This window comes from Lagenorhynchus albirostris, chromosome 1, assembly GCF_949774975.1.
Source record: "Lagenorhynchus albirostris chromosome 1, mLagAlb1.1, whole genome shotgun sequence".
NCBI lineage: Eukaryota > Metazoa > Chordata > Mammalia > Artiodactyla > Delphinidae > Lagenorhynchus > Lagenorhynchus albirostris.
In genome coordinates, this window is record NC_083095.1 from 148,848,200 (window position 1) to 148,875,242 (window position 27,043).

Consider the following 27,043-nt stretch of genomic DNA (forward strand, 5'->3'; position numbering starts at 1 on the left):
CTGCGTGGAAAGCCGCGGGGTTCGGGGAGCCGGGGCGCGCCCACCGTCCTCCAGCCCTGGGTTCCCCAGGTCCCCGCGGCCTGCGCCGCAGCCCGGCCGCCTCGGTCCCCGCCCAGCTCTTCTCCCCCAGCCCCCAGCGGGCCGCGCTGAAACCCGAGCGCGAGGGGGCGGAACGCGAGGCGGCTGGGGCAGCGGGGCCGCGCCGACATTGGAGGCGAACTGGGTGATGGATGGCGAGGGAGGGGCGCGCGGGGAGGGGGGGCGCGCCGGGCGCCCGCGGCCGAGATGGACCGAGCCTCCCGGCTCGCTGCTCCCGCCGGCGGAGCGAGGCTGCCCTTTCTCCGCAGCGTGATTTATTTTCTTCTTTTCTTCTGAACTCTTCTTCCAGGGAGAGGCTAGTGGTAACAGGCCGAGCTGGATGGATGGGTATGGGGAGAGGGGCAGGACCTTCAGCCCTGGGATTCTGGCCGACCTTCGCCTTCCTTCTCTGCAGCTTCCCCGCAGGTAAGGCACAGCCCCCGGCCCGGGGACAGCCGGCCGCGCGCGCGGGGCCCGCTCCCCGGGTCTCCTCGCAGCGCCGGGCCACAGGTCGGCGAGTCGGAGCTCAAGTTCGCCGGCCCCCCGCCTCCCATTTCCACGCGTCTTTGTTTCTCCCGCGTCCCGCCGAAGGCGCGATGGATGCGGCAGTGGGGACCTGGGGGAACCCCTCCCAGGCTATAATGAAAAAGAGCCAGGCGGGGAGGTCGCAGGCGCCGGGGACGTCTCCCAACTTCCGAGAAAAAGGGGGTACCGGGATGCGCCCCTTAGGGGCCCCCGAGAAGGGGGAGAATGGGAGGCACGGACTCGGAGCAGGGGGCACTTTCTCCAGCTCCTCGCCCAGCAGTTTGCAAACCTGCCGGGTGCCCAGGGGTGGAGCTGGGGGCGCCCCTGAGGTCCCAGGCCTGACCCGGACCGCCCCCTCCCGCGGGACCCCGTCCCTCCCCCCCGCGCTCGCCCACGCGGGGAAGCCCACGGACTGGGCTTCGAAGGGCCCTTATTCCTGTTTGATAACATTCCGCGTCGCCCCCTGTTTGTTTTTATTGTGTCAGAAAGGGAGAGAATTTCAGAATTAAAGCTGAAAAAGCCCATCTGTTTCCAATGAATCCCCCATAGTTTTTCACAATGTTTTTGGCAGATCGCTGCTTTCAAATTCCTCCGAGCCCGGACCTCTTGTTTTTGTTGGGGGAAGGGAGACCAACTCCACAGAGAAGCATTTGTTCCTTCCCAAACGCTCCAGTTTCTTTACTTTTTTTTCCCCCCCCTTTCGGAGGGGGAGGGGGAAGGCACGAAACTTAAATCCCGGGTCTGTTTTCTTTTTAATGTTTCAAGAAAGTTTATTCCATTTTTGCCATATGCTACTCACAGCCTCGAAATGCCAGTTAAACCCTTTGTACCCATTTTCCCCTTGCTAAAAATACAAATAAACCCAGCGTCACGGGTCAAATGGTCCGCGATGCAAGGCGAGATTTCCCGGCTGTTTCCATTGTGCTGCGGGATGCCGAGGTGTCTTTTTTGCAAAAATGAGAGCCTGTTTCGCTCCGCAGGCGGAACGGATCCGCAGCCGCAGCGCTCTACCGAGCTCTGCAAGAAAGGACTTGAGTTAGACCGGGATTGGGTTGTTTTGTTTTGCTCCTCAGCCAGCTGGGTTTCAGGAACTGGCAGAACTGGGCAGTCCGGACTCGGCCTGGCTGTAAGTTGGGGCTCCCGGTGGGAGGACATGCAAGGCAGCTGTAAGGGAGGAGGAATCCGTTTACTTTCCCGCCCCAGCCCTGCTCCGGGGCCCCCCAAAACCCACCCGGCACCGCGCGCCCCAAGGGCGTCCCCGGAGAGTCACAACCTGCTCGCAGCCCTGGATTCCATTGGGGATGCCCCGGCCAAAGACAAAATGGGGGGTGTCAATGCCTTAAAGAGCCTTTAGACCCCGTGCACCCTCGCCCCAGAATGTTACAACCTCCATAGAGGGTCAAGCAGCAGGGAGTCCTACTCTCCCTCCCTTTTTTTTTTTTTTAAACGTAGGTTCCCCACCTATAGAAGGTTCTGGCTGAAAGGCTGATTTGGGTCCTTCCCAAGAACTAAGAAACTAAAATTTGAAATGATCGTCTTCTTAAAAGAAGAAAACCCCCTTTTAGAGATGCAGAAGTTTGTAATGTGTGTGCATCTCGGTTTGGTCCAGATAAAGATCCAGCCCATTGGAAGTTTTATCAGATGGGTTGATAAATGGCTTTTGTCCCTTAGCTGCCATGGGGGATGTGATCTCAGCTTGGAGCTGAAATTGAGAAGGGGGGCTTAGAAGCCCTTAAAACAACACCTTCCCGCTCTTAAAGCGGCAGCACTTGTTAACTTCTTGGGCTGGAGGGAGAGGAAGGGAAGGGCTGGCAGGAAGTACTCAGAGGTAGGAGGGAGCTGTCAGGGCTGGGTGGTGGAGTTTTGCTGTTTTCATTTCTCCATCTTAAAAACTTTATTTTAAAAGTCTCCCCCATCGTCTGAGGAGAGCTGGTGGGTTATAGAATTCATAACCCGAATTCCATCACTTGTTTCCAAGAAGCCCATTTCTTTTTGGCTTCAAGGCCGGTAACTAAAACCTGGCAGATAGAGCAGATAGCTGTTGCACTGTCATGCCAACTGGCTAATGTTTCTTCTAATTTGAGGCCCTGACAGCCGCATTTAGTCAAAATTGCCCACCTTGCTGAAAACTGAGCTTCCAGTATGCCCGCATGAAATAATACACTGGGGGCTCTGAAAACGTGTGTGCTCCAGAAACCTGGGTCAAGAAGACGGTTTCTTAAGAGATGAAATGGGTCATTTCCACCACAAAGAGGTGGACTGTCGCCAGAGGGGCTGCTTGGGGATCAAGTCAGAGAACCTGCAGGTCTGCTGGGCAGCTGGGTGGGCGTTAGAGGAAAAAAAAAAAAAGAAAGCACTGGAGACAGTCAGGGGCCCTGTGTACCAGCCCCTCCCTCTAAAGACAGGTGGAATCTGGCTGGAGCAGCCTCGTGAAAGCATAGGCTTGTTCAGTGCTAGTCGACTTGAATGGCTTCCAGGAGTAAACCCATAGGACTGCAAATTAAATTGGACATAGTTATGTGGAGAAAGATGCCTTAACCTCCGCTAGACTGAGAGGGTTTGTGTCTTTTGAGAGTGTTTACATGTACTCAGCGTGCGTGGCACACCTCCTGTGGTCCTGACACAGGGACAGCATTCGGGGCCCTCATCGGAGCAAGGTTGGCGTCCGCCTTCAGTCCTGGTGGAAGGACAGGGGCCCTTCGGTGTCCCTTGGGCTCTCAGGGTGTCTGCATGGACCATGCTGTGCCTTCAGCAGATGGACAGAGTGGCCACTGCTGGGGTCTAGCTGGGAGGGGGGGGTGGCAGGAGGCCAAGAAAGCCTTCTTAGGAGAGTCTTTCACTAATAGCGTCTGCTTCAAAACACAATTAATAGATACTTTTTTAAACTTTGAAACCACCCTGGCTTAATAAAACAGATTTCTAAGAGGAACCCGGCAAAGTCACGTGTTGTAGACATGCTGGCATGTTTCCCATTGGCTACATATGGACGCTATACTCCAGCATGGTGGTTCTCAAAATGTGGTCCTTGGGCCAGCAGCATCTACCCCCTCCCTCCCCCCCGGCCCAGGAACTTGTTAGAAACCTACTGAAGCTGATGTTCTGGGGGTGGGATGCACAGTCTGTACTGTAACAGGCCTTCCAGAGGGTTCCGATGCACCTCAAGTGGGAGGACCACTGTTCTAAAAATCATTGCCCTGGGCCTTTCTTTTTTCCTCTTTCCCCTTCCTTTTAAACCACAGCTGTTTTAGAAAGATTAGTCCTCAGTGGGGAAACTAAGGCTTGCAGAGACGCAAGTCCTCTGCAGTATCCAAGTACATCTGTGTCATTGTAGAGATGAGAATATTTATCTCGGAGCTGCTATTCAAAAACGTACAAGCAAGTCAACCCACTTACCGTGTTTTTGTCCTTCCAGTAGGACTTTGTGTCCCAGAGGGAAAGACTGAAATGAGTCCCATTGCAAGAGCCGGATGGCAGCAGCGTCAGCCAGTAGGCTGGTGTGTGCCACACCAAGGGGCCTGCAGGGCACAGCCCTGGCTCCCAGGGAGGGCGGGATGTAAAATCCTGCAGATGCTTGGTCGCTTTGGCCCTGAGGATGAGTTGGAGAGTAAGGAGAGGATCTATGGTCTTCTGGTTTAAGAAGGGAAACCTCTGCAAGGTTGGAGGAATTGCTAGCAGTCACCCCAGTGCCCAGAGGAGAACTGGGGAGAGGTGATCCATGGGCTCAGATAAGGTTGCTCCATGAGATGGGGAACTGGGGTCCCGGGTCTCTGTGGAGGTGAGAGGATTGCGTGGGGACCACTTTACATGTTGGAGGTCATATGGGTCCTGCTAAAATTTCCCTCTCGGGTGCAATGTGCAAGGCCCTCAGCAGAAGTGGGCAGAAAACCCCAATTTATGTTTGGTTGAGTGATTGGGGGTACCATGCCGTTGTAATGCCTGGCTACACTCAACCTGCCTAAAACTGAAGGCACTGTTTCTTCTAGGGTAACCAACTCATCTCAGTGGACCCAGGACTTTCCACTGTTTTAAAATTGAGAGTCCCGTGTTTTTAGAAGCCCTCTGAGTCCTGGGCACACCAGGATGGTGGGTCTTCCTAGACTGTCCTCCTGTCCCCTGGACTAGTGCCTGGCCTGTGTCTGTTAGACCCCACTGCCCAGAACCGTTAAGTCCTGGGTGTGAAGTGGCCTCTCCCTTCTGTCCGTTCACCCGGAGCTGGGCCTCCTTCCTCCACCCTTTCCTGCCTGTTGCCGTTGTCACCTGCAGGCAGCTGAGCTTGGACCTGCCTCCCAGGTGCCCCACCCTCACACTCCAAGGTGCCAAATGAATCGCTCTAAAACTCCTGCTCAGGCACTCACAGCTCTCTGTGGCCCTCTTTGGAGCATCCAGAAGGGAGGACCCTCTGGCATCTGGTCCCACACTCATCCCTGGCCTCATTGCCTGGCATGTCCCCAGGCTCCAGGCCCCTCCAGGTCTCCCCATACTCTGTCACCACCCACCATACCTTAACAGTGGGCAGCCCCCAGGCCTTGCTGAGGCCCCTGCCCAGTTTGGAATGGGAATGCCCACTAGATTAAAGCCCAAGGCCAGTGCCATCTGTTGGGGTCCAGTGCCGTCCCTCCAGTGACCTGGGTACCTGTCACCTTGGCTGCTGACGCCTGTGCTTCCTCTTGACCTTGTTGCTTCCTGGGTCTTGGGTTTTTAGTCCTCTTCTAAATCACTGGAGCTGTTCATAAGGGCAGGAACCCCATTTCCTGTTTCTTTATACCCTTCTCTTTGCTCTGCGCCCCAAACACACCCGGCACAGTCCTGGAAACTACAGGACCCTTGGGTTTTTTGTGTGTCTGTTTGTTTTCTGCTCAACAGGCAGAGACCACAGGGTTGGGGTGGGGGATGTCCAGATACCCCAATCTTTTTTTCAAAAAATCTGTTTCTGCTTATAAAGACAATACTCATTTTTAAATCTAAAGACCGAAAAGGATAAATAAGAAAATGAAAATAACGCAAATTCCAATCTCCCACAGACTACCATCACTAATTGACATTCATGAATAACCTTCAAGACAGAATACCTTCATATTGTTTTCTCCAAAATATGATCATTTGAAGAACAACAGTTTTTAAAGCTCTTCCGTTTATTGAGCAGCCACATATACCAGGCACTCTGCTAAATACTTGAAATACGTCACCTCATGAGATGGTCACCCCTCCCCTGTGAGCATCATTCCCTCTGTATCGATGAGGAACCAGAGGGTCAGAGAGGTTGCCTGACATCGCACAACTTAGTGGCAGAGCCAGGAGTAGAGCCCAGACCCCTGCCCTTTTCCGTATACCAGGTTTTGGGTAAACACTCGTTAAACGTGCTATGTAGCATTTTACACTTGGAGCTATGTAGCGTATGAGGCTTTAAGGTGGGGGGAAAAGAATAAGAAACTTTGGAGATATAATTAGACAGCAGAATGAAGAGTGACCACGCTCTTCCATGGATCTCACATTGTTGCCGCTTCCCAAAGGCCCTCTCTGCTCCCTATCTATCCCTGGCTTAGCATTCCAAAGCACATGCCACCCAGCCGTAGGTTGGGAAAACAACTTTGGCAGAGCTGTCATGGTGCAAATTTTCCCAAGTCAGATTTGTGTCTTTTGGGTTTTGCTTATTTATTCATTTCACTCACTACTTCACCTGGGCAGTCAGAATACCGAGACGCCTATTGAAGTGATCCCTCTGCGCCCAAGTCCCTGCAGAAAGGAGCCCATTATAGTTCCCCATGCTGAGGAATGTTCCATGAACACGGACTCACACTCGTGTGTGCACCAGCCAGGCATGTGCCTTCCCAGTGCATGAGGAAGGTGGAGGAAGGCCTGCCTGCAGATGGAAGTGGGGGAGAAAAGCCACTTCAAATGAATTTTGACCCGGAGCAACCAAGCAGATGAGCCCAGGGTTACTAGAGGCAGAACCGGAATGGAAAACTGTCACCTCTAGAGCCAGTCCTAGACTCAGGAAAAGGGGTTATGCCTCCAAGTAGGAAGCCCAACTGCTCGCCTACAAGCTTCATTTATACCTGAAAAGTGATGTCTTTGCCCCTACCATCCTTCTCGTGGAACCCAGAGTCGCTTAGTTCTCTGCCCTAAGGCAGGGTGGTCTGGGCATGGAATCCTGTGCCTGGCCCCTGCCCGCCATGGGCCCTTCTAACCCAGAGGAGCCCGTAGCTGCCTGACTGCAGGGCTGCTTGTGGCCTTGGGCCCGAGGGTGAGCACATGTGCTTTCTAACGTCCTCTCAGCTGTGGCTGTTGATCTGGCTCCGTGTGGCCCCGGTGGGTGTGCCCTTTTCCTTGGCACTCGGCCTGGTTTCTTGCAGCGACTTGGCACGTGTGGAGGCTGGGACAGAGCAGCCTGGCTGGGCGTGACGAGGGGGCAGCGCCTCCTGCCTCAGCTTGGTGAGTGGCACTCGGCCACCTGTGCCCACACTTAGCAGTGAGTTAACCGCTGCTCCCCCATCTCCCCTCCTCCACTCCCTAAGCCAATGCAGATTCTCTGAGAAGCTTCCTCCTGCCCCGGGCTTTCTTCTCGGGTAGGCAGGTCCCTATAGGAAGCCGCTGAGAAAAGTCCCAGTGCTCTCAAGGGGCGAGAGACGCTTTGGAGTCACCGGCTAGGTCAGTTCCTTGGAACGTTCTTAGGCTGAACTGGGAGGAATGCCTCTGAGGAAAGCTGACCGCTTCTGGCTGCCTGTGGGTGAAGTAAGGTAGGGTCGGCTGCACCTGGTGAAAAATCCAGTCCCTCACCTGGGTGTGTTCCTCTCGGTATCTGACGCCAGACACCTGGATGGAGCGACACAAACCCGGCAGCCACAGGCATCTCTCAAGCAGAGAGACTCCAGAACACTGGCCCGGCCAGAGCTTGCCAAATTCTGGCGCTAGATCCATCCGCTGTCCCCTCCCAGCCTCGGTGCTAAGGGACAGGAGAGGGTGGAGAGCTGTCCACTGCTTCTGCTGCTGGTGCCCAGCCTGGGTCTCCCACGGGGCGCAAGCACATTTCCCACCTCTTTTGGGACCCACATCCCAACTCGTTGCTAAGAGGCGAGCCCCAGCATCGGCGCTGCCTGGGACAGGTGGGCAGTGAGGACAGGGGGCGTCTCAGGCTTCTGTGCTGCTCCTTCCACAGAGGCTGTGCAGTGAATTCTCTTTGAAGCTGCCCTCCCTCTGCTCTGCCTGCTTCTGTCCTAATTAAAAGCCATCGCCTCTTAATGTTATGCCACTTCCTAAAATAGTGTTCTCATCATGCCAGGTACTTACTGAAGGTTATCCAGCGGGCTCCCCACGGTCAGCGGGATCTGGTCTGAAATCCTTAGGCTGGCGTATCGGGGTCCAGTCAGGAAAACAGAAACCACGTGGGGTATTGCCACAGAGGGAACCTGATACAGGGGATTGTGTCTAGATGGGCGTGGGAGGACGGAAGAGGCCACAAGGGACCACGGAGGCACACACAGAGTTGCAGGAAGCGACTTCCACTCCTGGGGCTGGAGGCACAAAGGGAAGAGGACCTTGGGGGCCCAGGGCTCGGAGGAGGGCCGCTACCTGGCTGGTCTGGCTACTTTGGAGCAGCGGCTGGAGGGGAAGAAGGGCCAGGGCTGGGTGGTGGTGCTGAGGTTAACCTGGCTGGGCCTCGTCTAGTGCTCCCCGGCGGTGCAATCTAACAGGGAGCTGGGTGAACGGGGAAACGGGGTTTGCTGCATCCCAGCCCCACACAGAGTGGAGAAAAGCAGTTTGAAGCTGAACGACATTTGCTTCATCGCCGGCTTTCACTCGGGGCTTCCGTGCCTGGCCCCAAACTTGCGGCCACACGCTCAACCATCCGGCATTTCACCTCCGGCCAGTCCCAGCAGTTCCGGAGCCACTTGGGCTTCTGGACCTCTGCCCTGCATCACCTGTCAAATCCCACTGCCCTTCAGGACCTGGTGGAAAGGCTGCTTCCCTGATCCCCTCTACGCCTCCATCCTTAAGTCTGTGTTCAAATGAACCGTGTCTTCTTCCCTGCATCCCGGGGGTCTGTGTAGCTGACTCCACCTGAGCACAGAAACCAACTGGGGCTTGTTCGAGGAATGGCAGGAAGCACCGTGCCGGACACCTCGTGGGGTCCAGAACCTTCAGCAAGTCCATGAATCCAGGCAGGGACCCTGCGAACCACGGAGGCAAAACCCATGTGACTGTGGGGCTTGCCTTCAAACGAGCCGTATACTCCTTTAAGAAGAGGCAGGTTTTTCTGTCTCCCGGCTCACCCCACCCCTCCGACCCGGCAACTGAAACCTGATCTAATCCCTTTGCACGAGGGTAATTTATTGGTCTATTGGGCTTTTCTTGGTGGCAAATTGCATTGTCTTTATTCCTGGGTTCGGGCTGAGGAACGGCTCCTGCATTCCTAAGACTCCTTTCTCAGGGCCGAGCCTTCACACCCCGTGGCGCTCAGCAAAATAAGTTTTATTGGGCTTCTTTGTTATGCAAACAAGCCGGTAATAATCAGGCTATTATTCTGAAAGATTGGGCTTGATTAACAGTTCAAAGGAGGTCTCTGAAAGCGGCTAATGCCGCGCTGGTGCATAAATATTTTCATCCTGCCTGGGTTGGTACAGCTGCAGCTTCCAGCTCCTGGCTGCTGCTGCCCACCCCCTCCCCCGTCTTTCTGCTCGGAGAGGAGCTGGGTTGCTATTTAAAGGAAGAGAATTAAGTCAGACAAGCCGTGTGTGGCTGTGATTTCTCTCTGCTGCGTCTCAGACCATGAAGAAGGCAGTCTGGAGCCCACCTCCTGCAGAAGTGAAAGGTTACAGATGTGGGGTGCCGGAGCACAGATGCTTTGAGCGTAGAGTGTGGGAGTCAGAGGATTCTCGGGATTTTCAGGGAGGAGGTGGCACCCTAGCTGGGGCGTCGATGGTTGACAGTTCAGTGAGCCCCACAGAGAGGAGTGGCCAGAGGGTGAGACCAAAGAAGGTGACACAGGGAAGCCAAGGGGCCATCTCCAGTATTTGCAGGGTTACATTTGAGCCTTTTCTCTGTGGCTCTAGAGAAGGGCCAAAGCCCCACGGATCTCCCTGGGGGGCAGTTGTGGGTCCACAGCTGGAGCTGTCCAGAGCAGGAGGGGCCAGCCCTGCCCAGCATAGTCCCAATGGCAGTGGAAGCCGGACGCCCACCGGGCAGGGATGCTGCAGGCAGATTTCCTGCCATGGGGGCTGGCTGGAGGTACAAACTGGTGACCTGTGGCATCCCTCAGGCCCCAGGTTCTAAAATTCCATGGTGCGCCTCGGGAAGCCCACATGGAGTTTGGTCGCCAAGTGATCATTAGATAAAGTGATCTTAACAAAGTCAATTGCACAGAGACGTGGGAGGCCTGGCCCTAACCGCACAAGTTGGGAGCGAGCGAGTCCAGTGGTTGCCCAGGGTCCCAGCCTGCACCCCACCTTTCGAGCCAAGTGTCCGGCATCACGGGGCGCCGGAGGGAATCGGGATTCCTGGGGGTGAGTCTGGCTGGCCACTGTCTTTGCAGCCTCTGCATTCTCTTCTGTTTGTTCCCTAGTAGCTAGGGAACTTCCCAGAAGTTCTACGTCTCAAGAGACTTGAGTCAAATCCAAACGTGCCTAATAGGCTTCCGAGGAGCATGAAGTCTGTGCAAGGGTCTTTGCATTTTCCTGGGTGTCTGAGGTGGAGCTCCAGGTACCAAGGGTCAGGAGGGGCCCTTTGAGAGCCCCCGGTGCCTGAGGACGCAGCGTCTGAGATGGAAATAGGAGCTCAGGAGAACTTTAATCACCTGGCCGTGCGCACATGGGCTGCCGTGGCACCGTGGCGAGGTGGCCGTCTGCAGGCGCCAGGCAGGAACAGGGCAGCAGGCCGCCTTCTGTCGCACTGAAAGCACCAAGGAAGCCGCGCTCAGAAAAGCTTGCTACCTCTTCCCACTCATACGAGTTGCAGTAAGATGTTTCAAACACTCGGACTTTCCTCTCCTTCCCTTCTTCCTTGAACACTCACATCAGAAAAGCCCAAGGTTTACTGCCTGGAATTCAGGTCTGTCTTTTTTTTTTAAGATACAGCACATAAAAATCAGCCCCTCTGGGGTCTCTTTGGCAGGTGACGCCACAGTCCAGAGCTTTTCCTTTTGATGCTGGGCCAGGTTACATTCAGGTCCCTGACCTGGGTTGGGGAGCCTTCAGTCTATGATTTACTGGAGTGGAACACAGGGCGGCAGGATGACTCCATGGGGGTTAGGGCCCCTTGGCTCGCCACCCGTGGGGACTGTCCAGCCCTGGCATCCCCGGCACCCTTCCCTAAGGCCCCCAGGAAATGATGGCAGACGGGCCTGGGAGAGCTGCGTTACCACCTGGAGAGAGGGCAGAGGGGATATCCCCCAATTCTGGTCCCAGCTCTCGTTACTCTCAGTGGCCTCTTATACACCATTCCCCCACCCTGATCTGAAGCTTCTCCCTTATGATGGGAGCGCCTGGGGTTCCTCTTAGACCCTTAGGAAGATGTGCAAGGCCCAAGGGTTCGGGACAGCTGGGGAAACCCAGGACATCAGGGAAATGTGGGCCCAGGCATCATGGTCCTGGACTGATCCAGGTGGGCTTTGGGGCTGGGCCTTTGGGTGTGAGTGGGCAGTGGGCAGGAAGAGCTGGCCAGACCCAGCTGATCTGAATCAAGGCAGAAGGGCAGTCGGAGCGCCAGCCAGGGCCCTAACCCGAGGAGGAGGGTAGAGGGCTGGGAGCAGTCCCTGGGATTCGCTAGGGAAGAGGCAGAGGGAGGGGCTGGCTCCCATCCAATGCCCTTCCGTCCCCTGCCTGGTGACTTAACCTCCGACCTCACAGGAGGGTTGTATCTGTCCCCCTCTGAGACCTTTGTCGGGGACCTTATTTGTTGAGTGCCCACTGGGTCCCAGGCATGCCAAGTACATCTCAATCCTCAGCAGCTTCTGAGGTGGGTGTTACCTCCACTTCACAGCTAAGGAAACTGAGGTCAGGTCCAATTCCCACAACTACTCGTAGGGGACAGAGTGGGACTTTGGGCCAGACACCCTCCCTCCGGCGCACACTCTGCCCGCCATCCCACGCGACCAGCGTCGCCTTCAGACTTCCCCACTTTTGGCCCAGCCCTGGACGACCGCATCGAGAATGTTCTCCAGAGGGTTGAGAAATGGGATTGGCAGGACTTCAAGCTCAGCCCCTCTACCGCCACCGCCCCGCTGGGATGGAGGCTGGAGGGAGGCCCTGGGTGCGAGGGCAGCGGGAGAGCAACCCCTGTCGCCGCCTGCGGGTGGTGGGCGGAGCTGCCATGCGCCCTCGGGGGTGGCCGGTTGCTACCTGTGGCTCAGGAGGGGGCGGGGGGAGCAAGGGGCGGAGCCACGGTGAACAGAGAGATGAAAGGCCTTGTCTCCGAGCGCTGACAGCCTGAGTGCCCCGGGCTGCTCAGTGTTGGCAGCTGGGTCGCAGCTGGGCTTGCTCCTCGGGAGGCCGGTCTCCTCACTTCCCTCTCTGCCTGCAGCCCCCCCGCCCCCCACCCCCCGAGAAGATGCCCCGTTCACACATTCCAGACCTGCGGGGGAGCCAGGGGGGGTGACGGGCAACTTGGCCCCTCTGTGACGGGCTGTTGAAGAGAAAATGACCCCCAGAGCACCTGACAGCGGTGCAGACCTCAGGCCCACTGGGCCCGGCGGAGGCAGAGCCCGGTGGTTGGTGGGCCCGTTCGAGGAGCGCGGCTCTGAACAGATCCACTCGATGACCCCAGGGCACTTCGGGGACTCTCTCTGAGGGCACCGGAGTGGGATTTCGGTCATGCATTCCAGACACACCAGAGAGCTCTTTAGCTGAGACACTGCTCTGAGCCCAGGTGTCAAGGCTGTGCAGACAGCAGACCCCCTGTCGCCCGTTTGGGGGGAATAGAGCCACGCATGACGGGGGTCGGGAATGGGACGCCCCCAACGCGTCCCACGCTGTGTGCAGGTTGGCCCTGCCCTGGGCAGCGTCCCGACCCCAGCCTTCAAGCCCCTGCCCACCCCTGGCTGCACCCTGAGAAACAGGCACTGGAAACCAGTCTGTGGAGGCAACGCCGCGGAGCGTGTGGACCATGGGCCTCCTGGCGGGTGGCAGTCTCTCAGCGTCGCGGGAGGGGTCCTCAGGGAGAGGCTGTAGCCCACCTGTGGCGGAGTGTGCCTTTGAACCACCCAGCGGCCGGTGGAGGCAATCATGAAAGCACCAAGGTTGTCCGAGGTCCTGGCATTGCCAAGGGCCTGGGCTCTCGGGTCTGAGGGGCTGGATTCACATCCTGCTTCCTCCTCACAGTGGAACCTCAGTCAGTCTCGCTGAGCCTGGCTCTGCTCTCTGGGAGGCGGGGATGCTGTAGTGCCCACCTGTGAGGCTGCCCGGGGCCCTGAATGAGGTGAGACCTGCAGGGCCCAGGCCACTGAGCCTGGAACAGAGTCAGTTAGCTGGGACTTCAGTCTGTGCCGCCCCAGCTTGGCTCTGGTGGAGAGCTGAGGCCAGCACAGCCCTGCGTGTGCTGCAGTGGTCTGGCTGTAAAGGGTCGGGCACTGTCTTTTCTGTCCTTTGGGCAAGGTGAAGGCCAGAGGGGGACCCAGGGCTGGTGGGCCAGTGGGCAGTGCCAAGGTAGCTGCCACTCAGCATGAGGCCTGAGTCCCTTTGGGGTAGTTTCCTCTGAGATGCCTACCTCCAGAATTCTGAGGAAGCAGAATGGCAGGTCAGCTCGCCTGTAATCACCGAGGCTACCGGAGTGGGCATTACGGGGAGGCCGCAGACCAGAGGTGGAGGGTTGGCAGCTGCAGCGGCCAGTTCCCCTGACCTGTGTTCCTCCACACTGCTCGTTCTCCACGGCATCCTTTCCACGCACACCCCCACCTCGAGGCCCCCTTTACCGTCTCCCACTCAGGGCACAGTAGCATTTGCCACAGGGATGTTGGGCCCTTGGGCATCTTCTACAGGTTGGGAAATCATGAAGATGACGGGGCCGGAGAATCTTCTAGCCGCCTTTCAAAGGAGACCTGGGCCAGGAACATGGCTCTGGGAGGGCGACCACACAGGGGGTCTCCCCGGACGGGCACCTCTTCACAGCGGTCACCCCCTATCGTTTACCAGATCTGCTTCTCTAGGTCAGCATGCTGCTTCCACTTAAAATGGGAAATCTGTAGCTCTTCTATCAAATCTGTTTTATTTTTCCTAATACATATTTAAATATGTGACTTCTCAAGTGAAAAGAAAAATGCTCACCCAGATACCTCCTGAAATGACCTTGTTTACCAGAGGTGTGACAAATACAGGTCAAGTTAGGGGAAAAGCCTGAATTTTAGGACAAGCACCGTGTTTACCAGATATACTTGGGGCAAGTCACACCAGCTCCAGGAGAACAGCGCCCGCACCTGCAGAGGTGGGAGAGCTCCCTGAGCTCGGTGGCCCAGGCATCCAGGTACGGGGCCTGGCAGCACAGACCAGGGCCACACAGGGCAGCTGCCTGGATGGTTCTTTTGCTAGGTTGCCCTCATATACTTCTGTCCCTGCTTTCAGGCACAACTTGATTTTTTAGGTAAAAAGCCAGTAACAGAGAAGTAGACTGACTTTTCCAAGGTTAAGAGCCAGATGAGTGGCCGAGCCAGGAGTGGCTGGAGCAAGCGCCTCCTTCCCCTCTGTTGATTGGGCTGAGACACCAAAAGCTGCAGCTCGCAGCTGGTCTGCTGGCCCCTTTGCACCTGGAAGCCTGTTTAGAAACGTCCCTCCTGCTGCCACTTCTGGTCACTATGGGCCGTGCAGAGGAATCCAGGAGGCCGGGAAAGGGCAGATTCCATGTGTCTAGGTACAAGATGCAGGTGTGTTGAGGTCACAGTTCTCAGGCATGATAATTATCTGTAGCTAATTATCACTAAGGTCTCAACGCTTAAAGTGACCTTAAAAAAAAAAAAAAAGCATGAATTAGAGCCGATCCAAGGTTGCCACTCAGTTGCCTCCCAGCTTGCTCTCCTGAGCAGAATAATGGGGGGTGGAGCTCCGGAGACCAAGAGGGAAGCTGCCTTTCATCTGCAGACGAAGGGACAGAACCAGGCCCTCTGTGACCAGGGCTAATATAATGATTACACTAGCCAACATTCATTGAGCTTCTGCTCTGTGCCCGGTGCCGGGATAAGTCCTTTAACACTTTCAGCAACCTCATAGGGTGGATACTATATTACCCCATTTTCTAGATAAGTAAAATGAGGCACAGAGAAGTTAAGTGATTTGTACAAGGTCACACAGTGGCAGAGATCAGAACACATACTGAATAGTGGGGCTTAATTCCCTGCCAGATTTCTTTTGCTGTGCCAAAATTCTTGGCGGTAGTTGTGAAAGTGTCAACAGACGCCAAAGGCCCAAGGGTGGGCGGAGAGCTTGCGGGGGGGGGGGGGGGCGCCGGTAGTCCTCTGCCAGGCCTTTCAGCCTGCAAGTCCGCAGGCCTAGCTACTCAGGGTCATTACGGCTGCGCAGAAGAATCGGGAAAGTGGGAAAGGCAGGTTCCGCGCCTGCAGGAACTCTTCCAACGCCTGAGATGAGGCGTCCTTTGTCCCTTGCACGTGTCCCGCAGCCCTGGCCCACGGGGGTGGAGGAGGCCTGGGCTCACCACTCCCAACGTGACAGCGCCTCCCTTCCTCTATCCGCAGCCACCTCCTCGTGCAAGATCCTCAAGTGCAACTCTGAGTTCTGGAGCGCCACGGCGGGCAGCCACGCGCCGGCCCCGGACGACGCCCCCGAGTTCTGCGCGGCGCTGCGCACCTACGCCCTGTGCACGCGGCGCACAGCCCGCACCTGCCGGGGGGACCTGGCCTACCACTCTGCCGTCCATGGCATCGAGGACCTCATGAGCCAGCACAACTGCTCCAAGGATGGCCCCACGTCGCAGCCGCACCTACGCACGCTGCCGCCGCCACCGGGGGACAGCCAGGAACGCTCGGACAGCCCCGAGATCTGCCACTACGAGAAGAGCTTCCACAATCGCGCGGCCGCCCCCAACTACACGCACTGCGGCCTCTTCGGGGACCCGCACCTCCGGACTTTCACAGACCGTTTCCAGACCTGCAAGGTGCAGGGCGCCTGGCCGCTCATCGACAATAATTACCTAAACGTGCAGGTCACCAACACACCGGTGCTGCCTGGCTCAGCCGCCACCGCCACCAGCAAGGTACGGGGGAGGGGGGCCGGGGGTGGTGAGGCGGGTCACGGCACCAGGCCCTGCCGTCAGGAGGGCCCGGACTTTCCTCCCCCCGACCCAGACGCCCCCTGACCCGCCCTGTTCCTCTCGTCGGTAACTGAGCAAATTACTTAGGAAGGAATGTCCTGCACGTTCTTTGTCGTCAGGTGAACTACCCTGGAGCCACCTCTGCCCTTTGCCCAGAGTGCGGTGTTTCTCAAACTGCTGCTGTACACCGTCCACTAGGAGTCTTTGAAATCAGCCTTCTGGCGTCAGAAGCTAGCACACAGGCATAGTTTGGGGGTGGGTCTGGGTTGCGGGGCGCAGGGTAGAACAGGATAGCCAAACCTAGCCTATATTAAGGCAGTTTGTGAATGCTTTCCCAGTGCAAGAGTAAACGTTTAGGAAACTTAGATTTTGTTGTGTGCGTCTGTTCATGTGCGTGCACATTGGGTCTAGCTGTAAGTAAGATGGATTTCTTACTAGGGTTAATGGTCCAGAAAGTTTAAAAACACTCCCAGAGCATTCAGTTTCAAACTTCTGGGACAGTCTTTTCTTGCCCCAAACTATATTTTCGTAGAACTCCAGAGTCAAATCCCAATAAAGGGGAGCCGATATGCAGGTATGTTTCTGTCGTTATCATCGCGGAGCTTACTGTCCAGTGGGAGTCAAACCCCGCCCCAGACAAGCGGACCCAACAGCCTCCTGGAGGTGACGGTCCTGCCCAGGGGTTCTCATTGTGGCTGTACATTTACGAACCGAGCGGATTTTAGAAGATAATGGTTCTGGACCCCCCAGGCCGCTCTGACACCACATCTCTGGGTGGGGGTCAGATGTGTTCTTTTTTTAAAACCCCCAGTGATTCTGGGGCATGGAGGGCGTTGAGGACGCCGGTTGGAGGCCACGGCTGCTGGATGCTGCTGGTGCCAGTCGGGGCTGCAGGGTACCATCCTGCCCTTTGTCTCTGTCCCACACCGACACAGGAAGGCTGCAGCCTCAGAGCAGAGAGGGCCGTGGTGTCTGGGCACAGGGAAGATGGAACAAGTGAGGACAGGGCATCAGCCCACTGAGCACGCCCAGGGCCACCCATGCAGCCCGTCTGTCCAGGGCAGCTCCGGAACCTGAGGCTCTAAGAGGGAAAGTGGCCTCCCCACCCAAAGTGCATTCGGCTGGGAACCAAGCTGGGATTTCACCGGAGCCAGGGGACTCCAGAGCCCAGCGTGTTCTCACTGCCAGGAGAGGAGGTTCCCATCTGGAGCCCCGGAGGCCACCGAGAGCCAGTCATCTTCTGACCCAAGGAGGCTTCAGTGTCTGGGTGGCAGGACTCAAGTCCTACTCACAGAGCCACAGCCAGAGGCGGCCATGACGTGGCCCGTGGCCCAGGCAATGGGACATTCCTGTCCACTCCAGATTCTCCCTCGCATTTTTCCAGGAGGGTCTCCCGTGACCTCACATTCAGACTCGGCCGGAGAACGTGGTCTCAGGTCCAGGAGGCTGGTGGACGATTAGAGTCCAGGCCGTGGGGACAACTCTACCTCCCCGGGGCCTGGGCCACCAGAGCCCCTGGAGTTTCCGGTTTGGCAGCGGGTCTGTTTTCCCAGGAAGAGCACGTTGCAAGGCAGTGTGTGGGGTAGTGCCAGGCTGGCCCACAAGGGCGTTTCTGTTCCTTCTCGTCCCTCCATGCCCCAGAGGAGGACACTGAGGTGACCTGGCAGCCAGGAAAATTCCTGCCACCTCCCTCTGCTCCGGTGGCCCTTGCATGCCCACAGGGGTCTCTTCCTGGGACCAGCTGCTGGGTAGGAAACAAGCAGGCCTTAGCCCCATGGATGCTCTTACAGGCCTTTGGCAGCAGGCCATGAAGCCCAGTGGGCAGCAAATTGCGGCCAGGGCTCCCTCCTCCCCCTCCCCCCTCTCAGCCCTCCACAGACTAAGGGGGGGCCTGAATCAAGGTGCCGGCCGCCTTCTGTGCAGCGACCGCCTTCACCTACCCGCCTCCCTCCCTAGAGCCAAGATAAATGAATGTCTGGAGCCTGAGGCCGCGGCTTCCAAATTCAGCAGCAAACACACTGTGCAAGGGGGACCCCGCCTCCCTGTCCCCAGCTGGCAGGGGGGCACACAGGAGGTCTGAGGGCGTGAGGGGGCTGTGGACCTCAGGAGGCCTACCCCTCCTGACAAGGGTGGTGTGAGCGTCAGATGTGACAACAGACCTGGGAGGAGTTGTGGTTAGTGACCAGCAAGGGGGGCTTGCTGGCCCCTTTGACTGGGGGTGAAAGCTAGAGAAGGAGCCTTTGGGTCACATACTAGTGGGTCCTGCAGGCCGGGGTGAGGTGCCTGGGCTTAGGACCCCTGGATACCACCCTCAGCTTTCTATTGGCACACAGTGGGACCCTGAGCTCAGCGAGGCCGTCCACAAACCAAACGGCTTATTCGTTCATTTGTTCTTGTATTCCATTCATTCACTTAGCCCACATTTTTCAAATGCTCACTCTGTTTCAGGCTCACTGCTGGGCACTGGCCAGCAGAACTGCCCAAGTAGGCACGGGAGTGCCTCCCTTCCTGTCCCAGCATGAAGCTTCCAGAAGGGTCTGGGGCTCTGCAGCAGAGCCCCTTGATCAAGCCAACCCATTTCCGCGGTGACCTAGGGCCACCTTGATCTTCCCAGCAGGTGAAGAGTTTTAGCAGCCTTCTCTTATCTCCCCATCGGCCAGGAGGCAGCACAAGGCTCTGCTGGAGGCCGGGCAGTGAGTCCGCGTCTGTGGCCAAGCCAGCTTCAGGCCTCAGGGCCGACTGGGGTCTCATGGTACCCGGGTGAGAGACATGGGTGGCTGGTTCCCCAGTGCCCTCGGCCTGCCTCTGCCTGTTCTCTTGGGCCTCCATTACTCAGGTGTGTGTGTTCCTTCGCTGATTCAGAAAACATGGACCAAACAGCTCTTCTGTACCAGCCTCTGTGCTCGGCGACGCCTCCGTCTCAGCAGCTCCCAGGCTAATAGTGGAGCACAGAGATAGCCACAGGATGCTGGTGATGGGCGCTGGGTGGGGCAGCAGGATGCTGAGGGTCTTGGGGCGGGGCACTGGCTCTGCACAGAGCACCGGAGAAGGCCTCCTGCCTGCCCTTGCCCTGAGCTTGCCCCCGAAGGACAGGACGGGAGGGGCAGCAGCAGAGCCAGGCAGAGTGTGGGCTCTTATCCCCGAGGTGGTGGAACCTGGGCTTTTGTGATTTCCCATCCCCTCAGCCGTGGTGCCTTGCCCAGGAGCACGGTATTCTCACTGTCCAACCCTGCCTAGCCCTCTGTTCTTGTGGAGGGTCGAGATCTAGTGTTTCCAGCCCAAGCTGACCTTTCAACTTCCTGTTCCCGTGGGACTGCCTCCCATGCCCGCCCCCTGCTCTGTCTTCCTCTTTCTGGCTGCGCTGGGGGCACCCCGTGTTGAGCCTCAGGGAGGAGAGGAGCTCGGATCTCGGTGCCTCCCCCCACGGCGGCCCCCTCGCATGTTCCCCGTTGCACTTCCATTCCATCACACGGCATCCTTCATCCGCTTAGTCTGTGACATCACCTTCCACCCCCGCAGTGTGAGCACCGTGAGGACAGGGGTCTTGGGCTGTTTCCTCCCCTCATGTGGACACAGCCCCCAGCCCCAGGCCTGGCACACAGTTGGCGCTCCACGAATAGTTCTGATGACACTCGGGCTCTGCCCTGTGCCCAGCAGTGGGGAGGGCGCGAGCCCCTCGGGGAAGGGGGGCAGCCGAGGCGGGAGCGGCAGCCACGCCTGCGGCTGTGTGGGCAGTGAGCCGCCTGGCTTTCGACAGGCCCCCTTCATGCTGTTCCTTGTGGTTGAGTCCCTGGCACCGGTGCCAGGAAGAGTCAAGCAGCCTGTCAGCCTTCCAGGAGACTGTCTCCGCAAGAGATGGCGGTTAGAGCGAAACCAGCCTTTCCTGTTCCAGGGAGGCCGATGGCACTGGGAACGCCACCCCCCTACTCCCCCGCCCCCAGTGTCTGTGTGGCCCTGCACACCAGGCAGGGACACCAGAGCCCCTCATTGCACACCCCTCCCCCCATGGCAGGACCACCCACTGCCCAGACCACCCCGGCTGGCCCACCTCCCGGCCCCCCGCAGGCAAGCAGGCAGGCGGGCGGCCTCATCAGGGCAGGAGCCTAGGATGGAGACAGGAAGCAGCAGGAGGTGGATCCCTGTGAAGTCGCCACGTTCGTAGGTCTGGGCAGTGAAGGAGCGGCAGTTTCGTGGGGTTCGATGATGCGTGGGGCTACGGGCAGGATGGAGGGGCTGCAGCCACCTTGGACATCCCACAGCGAAGCAGAAGAGCCTCGTCCCGGGACCAGCCTGTGACCTCCAGGGAGGAGACGGGGAAGCAGAGCCCCGGGCTCAGGGAGCTGTGCACGCGGGCCTCCCGCTGTAGCCCGCTGTGGCCTCTGGCGGGGCCTCCGGCTCTCGACCTCAGAGCACCAGCCCCTCCTCGTGTCCCATGAAGACCGCGCAGAGTGCCCCCTGCACACCCGTCAGGCCCCACAGGCGCGGTGCCTTGGCCCCAAGACTTCTAGGGCCACGAGAAGGCTTTCCTTCCTTTTAAAGTCAGAAGGAAAAAGCCAACATGATCCAACCTAGACTATTAATCTTTACGCCAATGCAGTCCCAAAATGCAGCGTCTTTCTTTTAAAAGAGTTTTGCTGGCCTATAGTTGATTTGCAATGTTGTGTTAGGTTCAGGTGTACAGCAAAGTGAGGCAGTTATACATATAGCCACTCTTTTTTGGATTCTTTTTCCATATAGGTCGTTACAGAGTATTGAGTTCCCTGTGCTACACAGTAGGTCCTTATTAGTCATCTGTTTTATATATAGTAGCGTGTATATGTCAATCCCAATCTCCGCCACGAATGTAGTTTTTAATGTTTCTGACGGAGGAAGGGACCCAGCAAGGCCCAGGTGCCCTGGAGTTCCCCAAAGTCATACTGTGGCCTGCCCCTCTCAGACTTCCTCTCATCCTTACATCTCTCAGGAACGGGGTGAGAAGGGCTGGGGTCTTCTCTGCGTTCCCTCTGAGGGCCCCTCGTACACTCCCTGCCTGGTCGCCCCTGAGCTTTATACTGGCGTGAGGGGACGCGCAGAGCAGCCGTGAAACAGAGCCGGCGACACCTCCAGCCCAGCTCTTGCTACTTTGTGGGTTTGCTCAGCCTAGAACTTTCTGCAGCCCCTAGGCTGCCCCTCTCCAGTCCTTAGGTGTCTCAGCACCTGCTCCTGGGGCCCCCAGCCAAGGCCACTCCCTGCCGGCTTCCCCCTCCTGGCTATGTCCCCAGCCACCCCGGAACTGCAGCCAGACACTCCCTGGCCCATGCCCCACCGGCACCTCCCCCTCCGCCTGTCTTGGCCGGCCTCTCCCTGACCCTCCTGCCTGAGCTGAGGTCCTGTGGCAGCTCTCCCCGCCTTCCCTTCCCCATCGGAGCTGCTTTGGGTTTCCTCTTTGGTTTCTAGCAAGTCTGGGGCCTCGCCTTTGTCATACACCCACTGTTCGGCCAGAAATTCGCCTAGTGCTTTGCTGCATTGCCCTTAACCTCGAGAGCTGTCCAGGCCATCTTCATGCCCCTCAACTGCCACGTCCCCCTGGAGTGCCCAGGCAGAGAATTCAGCCACGGCCGACCATACATGTCGTCAGCAGCCCCCCGCCCTTTGCTAGAGCCCCTTCGGCCTACAGACGTTATAGGGAGGTGTGGTACCCCAGCTGGTGAGGCCCTTCTTCTCCAGGCTTGGTGGCAGGGATGAGGGGACAGGGCCTGGGAATGGTGGCTGGGGGCCGTGAAGAGGTTGGGGCCGGGCCGGAGGGGGGTGCTTTTAGCGGGAGGTCCCAAGATGCCTGGGCACCATCTTGCCCCCATCGCCCCACCTCCTTTCCTGGCTTCAGGCTGAGAGTCCAGCAGGAACAGGGCAGGGGCGAGTTTCCCAGTTTCACTCCTGTCTCCACCCCATCTTCCTGGTTAGGGTTACGGAGGAAAGAACAGCCAGACGTCTCACCCAGGGTGACAGGGGAAACACATCACTCCCCGGACTGTTGGTCTCTTGTCCTTCTCCCAGGCCTCCCACCCTATGACTTTTTGGCCAAAAATGCCCAGGGACTGGAAACCAAGAGCCTAATCCCAGCTCTGCCTCTTGCTGGCTGTGTGACCTTGGGCAAGTCACTTTACTTTCTGAACCCGAATTTCCTTGTCTATAAATCCGAGGTAATGTCACCTTCCCTGCAGCGCCGCACAGGCCCAGAGTAATAAATGCAGCAAGTCTGTGGTTTGCAGGAGGACGGTTACTGATGGAGCCGCTTAGCCCTCTGCTTCTCCAGTAGCTCAGCGCAGCCCCTCACCCCGGCTGCAGGCTCCAGCAGAAATGTGCCTCGCTGCTCCCCTGGCCCGGGCTGCCCGTTAATCTGGAGCCCCCGTCTCCCTTTTGCTGACTGGCACCTCCCTCCCCTCCCTCTTCCTCCTGCTACTGCCAAGGCCTGGTGGGAGACCCCGCAGGGCAGCCCTGCTGCGGTGGCCTCTGCTGACCTCTGCCTGCCTGCCTGCATGGATTTTGCCTGCTCGTTCGTTCTTTGAACATCAGTCTCTTCCACCTGCTGTTATGTTCGGCCTGTGGCTTATGGTCCTTTGGTTGTGGTCCATATTCGTTTCCTATTGCTGCTGTAACAAGTACCACAAACTAAGTGATTCAAACAAATAGAAATTTATTCTCATACCTCTGAAGGCGAAAGTCTGAAATGAGTCTTAAGGGGCTAGCATCAAGGTGTCAGCAGGACTGATCCCTCTGGAGGCTTCAGGGGAGAGTCTGTTCGTTGCTTCTTCCAGGCCTCTGCTGGTGGCCAGCATCCTTCAACTTGTGGCCACAACCCTCTGGTCTCTGCCTCTATGGAAACCCCGCCTTCTCTTCTGCCTCCCTCTTATGAGGACACATGTGATTACATTTAGGGCCCACCAGGATAATGTCTCATCCTTAATAAGTTAAGGATAATTTATCCTTAACCTAATCTCAACTGCAAGCTCCCATTTGTCATATAAGGTAACATTTACAGGTTCCAGGGATTAGCGCCTGATATCTCGGAGGCCATTCTTCAGCCTACTACAGTGGGTAACGACCTTTCATTTTTAATTAGCCATGCTTTTCTTGTTATGTTTCCTCTCTGTATATAGTAAATGAGCTGGTTTTCTATTTAGGAGAGGAGTATAAAGTCCCCTAAGTCAAAAAAATTTTTAAGCAAAAATGCAGATTGTTTTAAAGAAACATATTAAATGTGTAGGGCAGGTGGCACTGCACAGTGACCACAGTGGGGAAGGGGCGGTCTGGGACATCCTGGGGGCTCTCGCCATCCCTCCGCTCAGTCCAGAGCATTGTAAGTCTGGGGCTGGGCCTTGTCCCCTCCACAGTTCCCGGTACTGCCTCACCCCCTCTCTTTGCCCCCTTGCCCCACAGCTCACCATCATCTTCAAGAACTTCCAGGAGTGCGTGGACCAGAAGGTGTACCAGGCCGAGATGGACGAGCTCCCTGCCGCCTTCGCCGACGGCTCCAAGAACGGCGGCGACAAGCACGGGGCCAACAGCCTGAAGATCACCGAGAAGGTGTCGGGCCAGCACGTGGAGATCCAGGCCAAGTACATCGGCACCACCATCGTGGTCCGCCAGGTGGGTGGCTACCTGACTTTCGCGGTCCGCATGCCCGAAGAGGTAGTCAATGCCGTGGAAGACCGGGACAGCCAGGGCCTCTACCTCTGCCTGAGGGGCTGCCCACTCAACCAGCAGATCGACTTCCAGGCCTTCCGAGCCGGCGCAGAGAGCCCCGGCGCCCACGGGCTACCAGCCGCCAGCCCCGCCCCCTCAGCCCCCGACACCTTCCCATACGAGACGGCCGTGGCCAAGTGCAAGGAGAAGCTGCCCGTGGAGGACCTCTACTACCAGGCCTGCGTCTTCGACCTGCTCACCACAGGAGACGTGAACTTCACGCTGGCCGCCTACTACGCCCTGGAGGACGTCAAGATGCTCCACTCCAACAAGGACAAGCTGCACCTGTACGAGAGGACTCGGGAGCCGCCGGGCCGGGCGGCCGCCGCAGGGCTGCCCCCGGCCCCCTGGCCCCTCCTCGGCAGCCTTCTACTCCTGCGCCTGCTTCCTGTGCTGCTGGAGGCCACTTAGGACCGAGAGCGAGGCGTCACCGAACTGGTTGGCGGCTGCACGAGGGCCGGTGGTGGCCCCCCGGTGGCCCCGCAGTCCCTGCAGGGGTCCGGAGCCCCGGCGGCCACGCACCTCCGCGCTGCCTTGGGCTGCCTGCTGGCAAGGGCTGGGGGCGTGGGACGTCCCCTCCCCTCCCCCGGGGCCCGGGACAAGGTTGTGGTGACCAGTGCTGTGACGTTTGTGACATAGAGCTGTGCAGAGGGAGAGCTGCCCCTCTCCGCCCGCCCCGCCGTGTGAATGTGCAAATCAGAGCCCCTCAGGCCTAAGCCCTCACCCCAACAGAGACACTGGGCGTGGGCAGAGTCGACCTGCCCTCACCCCTGCAATGCACTGAAACAGGCCCGGCTGACTGCTGCACGCGCATCCCGGGCCACCTGCGCCCACCCCACGCACACACACTCGTACACACTCGCACACACAAGGACGGGGGGCGGAGGTAGCCTCGAGGCTGGACCCCTGGGCCGGGCATCCTTTCTTCTTGGGCTTCAGGACACCCCCGGGGTGCTGCTTGGCATCTTTAGAAAACTAACGTAACCCTTCGGCCAAAAAGTTGTGTCCTCCTGGTGCCTTCCCGCCTGTGGCCTCCCTGCGAGCCAAGGAGAGACCACCGTGTGCGCCCTGGCTGGGCACAGGCTCAGGCCCCAGTTACCAGGCCCCGCAGGTGGGGGACGACACATGTCGTCGGCACGTGCTCTGAGCAATGCCTGCTCTGGCGCCTTCCCCCACTGCCCATCCTCCTGTCCCCCGGTCCCCACTGTTCTTTGGAAGTCGAGTCTTTGCTTCTAAATGTCTAAACAGAGAGCCACCCCCTTGATTTCTGTTCCTTCCTCCCCGGCAGGTGGCAAGAGGCGGTGAGCAGGGGAACTGAGGCCGCAGGGTGCGGGCTGGAGACTCAGCGGATGGGGCCAGCTGGCCTGCCCTGATCCTCTGCTTTCTCCTCACCTGCCCCCCAGATCCTTGCTCCCTGCCCTGTCCACCCAGGTCTGCATTCTGGGGAAAGGAGCAGGGCCTGGAAGGTGTCTCAGCCTTTAGCATCCCTGGCAGGATCTCCTCCTTCTAGGCCTTTCTCTTAAGCCCCGTGGCCACACAGCCAGGAGACTTTCCCACCTCACGTCAGCCAAGCTGCCCATCCGAGGAGCCCCGAACCAGTCCCACCTCTGCTGCTGTTTCAGAGAACCCCGGGGCCCAGCACCGAGCTGGGCTCCACTCCTAAAGGCGCGGCCGTGTCCCGGAGGGCGATCCTCCCAGAAGCCCCGCAGGCCCCACTGTCCCCGACCGCCCCTCTGCTGTTGCCCAGGGACCTCTCATACACTGGCCCGGGAGGCTGCGGACTGGTCCCTGCCTCCCCCTCCGAGAGGTTCCCTCTCTCTGCCAAGCCGTGGGCTAGGCGGGCAGGTGGGGGGGAGGCGCAGCCCCAGCCCCTCCCTGCTGGTTTGTAGATGGTCCCTATGTTGGAAGTAAAAAGTGAAGCACTTTATTTTGGTTGTGTTTGATCACGTTCTGCTTGGAAGTGGGGGCCCCTCACTGTGTCCCGTGTCTGCGACCTGTGTGGAGTGTCACCGCGTGTACATACTGTAAATTATTTATTAATGGCTAAATGCAAGTAAAGTTTGGGATTTTTGTTTTGTTTTGTTACTTTCTTTTGGACTACGTGTTGGAGTTTGTTATCTGAACGGACTTTGGTTCCTTTCGGGGTGGAGGGTTGACTTTGGTGGTGGCTGCCCCCTTACAGTGTATCTACCAGGGAAAGGGGAGCGGGCAGCGCACGCACGCTTGTGTGTGTGTGTGCGAGTTGAGTGTTGTGAGTGCCTGCAGGAGGAGAAGCAATTAAACAACCAAAGCCCCCTGCTTCTCTAAAATTACTTTTTCTCCTTGTGATGAGCTGCCTTTGGGGCTTGAGGGGCCCAGGTTCCCTCGCAAAGCTGGAACCGTCTTGGAGACAGATGATCACGTGGAGGGAGGGACATGAAGGGCCTTCTGGGGCGAGGTTGGGTGGGCTGGCCTGGGATCCAGGAGGAGTCCATCAGTCTAGGACCCTAGATCTGGAACTGTGGCTGCCTCCCTCCCCAAAGGTCCCCCTCCTCGCCTGCAGCCCAGGGAAAGGGTGGTGGCACTGCAGAGGGTCCATCAGTGTGCACAGGACTGAAGCTTGCTTCAGGTCTTCACATTTCATCTTTTAAAGTTATCCAGGGTTTCCCTGGTGGCGCAGTGGTTGAGAGTCCACCTGTCGATGCAGGGGACGCGGGTTCGTGCCCCGGTCTGGGAAGATCCCACATGCCGCGGAGCGGCTGGGCCCGTGAGCCATGGCCGCTGAGCCTGTGCGTCCGGAGCCTGTGCTCCGCAACGAGAGAGGCCACGACAGTGAGAGGCCCATGTACCGCAAAAAATAAAAAAAATAATAATAATGAATAATAATAAAAAAATAAAGTTATCCAGTGAGTCAGGAACAAATGCATGCCCATTTTACGGATGGGAAAAGAGAGACTCGGGGAGATGGACTCACTGGCCTAGGGTTCCTTAGCAAGGGCAGGGTCAACATGTACACCTAGGCCTGTTTTGCCCCCAAAGTCCCTGCTCTTCATACTAAATGCCAGGCAGCAGAATAGCAGCCCAGTTAAGCCAGGCCACGTCCCAGCTTCTCCACTTTCCTAGCTCTATGACCTTGGGCGAGTCAACCTCTCTGAGCATGCATCCCCTCCTTTGTAAAGTGGGGAGTGTCCATCCCATAGGGTTGTTTGAAGATTCAGCGAGTTAATTCCTGTGAAGTACTAAGGACAGGGCCTGGCACACAGTGAGTGTCCAGTGTCGGTGTCACTATTACCCCAAGGCAAGAGGGGCTGAGTGAGACGGTGGGTGAAAGGAGAGGGGAGAGGGCCACGTGGACCCTGGAACCTCGGTGGGGAGGTGAACCGAGAAAACCAGAGAGTGAGCATGTACACCAATCCCAAGCCGAGGAGGAAGCTAACAATAGGAAGGGAGAACTTTCTAGAGCCCTGTTCTTAAGCAGGCTCCCAGAGAGAAC

General features: G+C 57.7%; 1 protein-coding gene across 5 annotated transcripts in view; it reads left to right on the top strand.

The window, feature by feature from the left end:
• Positions 1 to 25,661, top strand: part of RGMA (repulsive guidance molecule BMP co-receptor a) — a 44,366-nt gene extending 18,705 nt beyond the window's left edge. For 3 of the 5 annotated variants that reach the window (XM_060155985.1, XM_060156006.1, XM_060155993.1), the window contains exons 2-4: positions 389 to 504; positions 15,275 to 15,792; positions 23,266 to 25,661. In XM_060155985.1, the coding sequence (XP_060011968.1) occupies positions 389 to 504; positions 15,275 to 15,792; positions 23,266 to 23,982 (1,351 nt within the window). In that variant the 3' untranslated portion in view covers positions 23,983 to 25,661. Of the gene's footprint in view, positions 1 to 388; positions 505 to 10,376; positions 10,648 to 15,274; positions 15,793 to 23,265 lie in introns of those variants that run through there. The other 2 variants (XM_060155999.1, XM_060156013.1) reach the window with 2 other exon arrangements.
• The last annotated feature ends 1,382 nt before the right edge of the window (positions 25,662 to 27,043 follow it).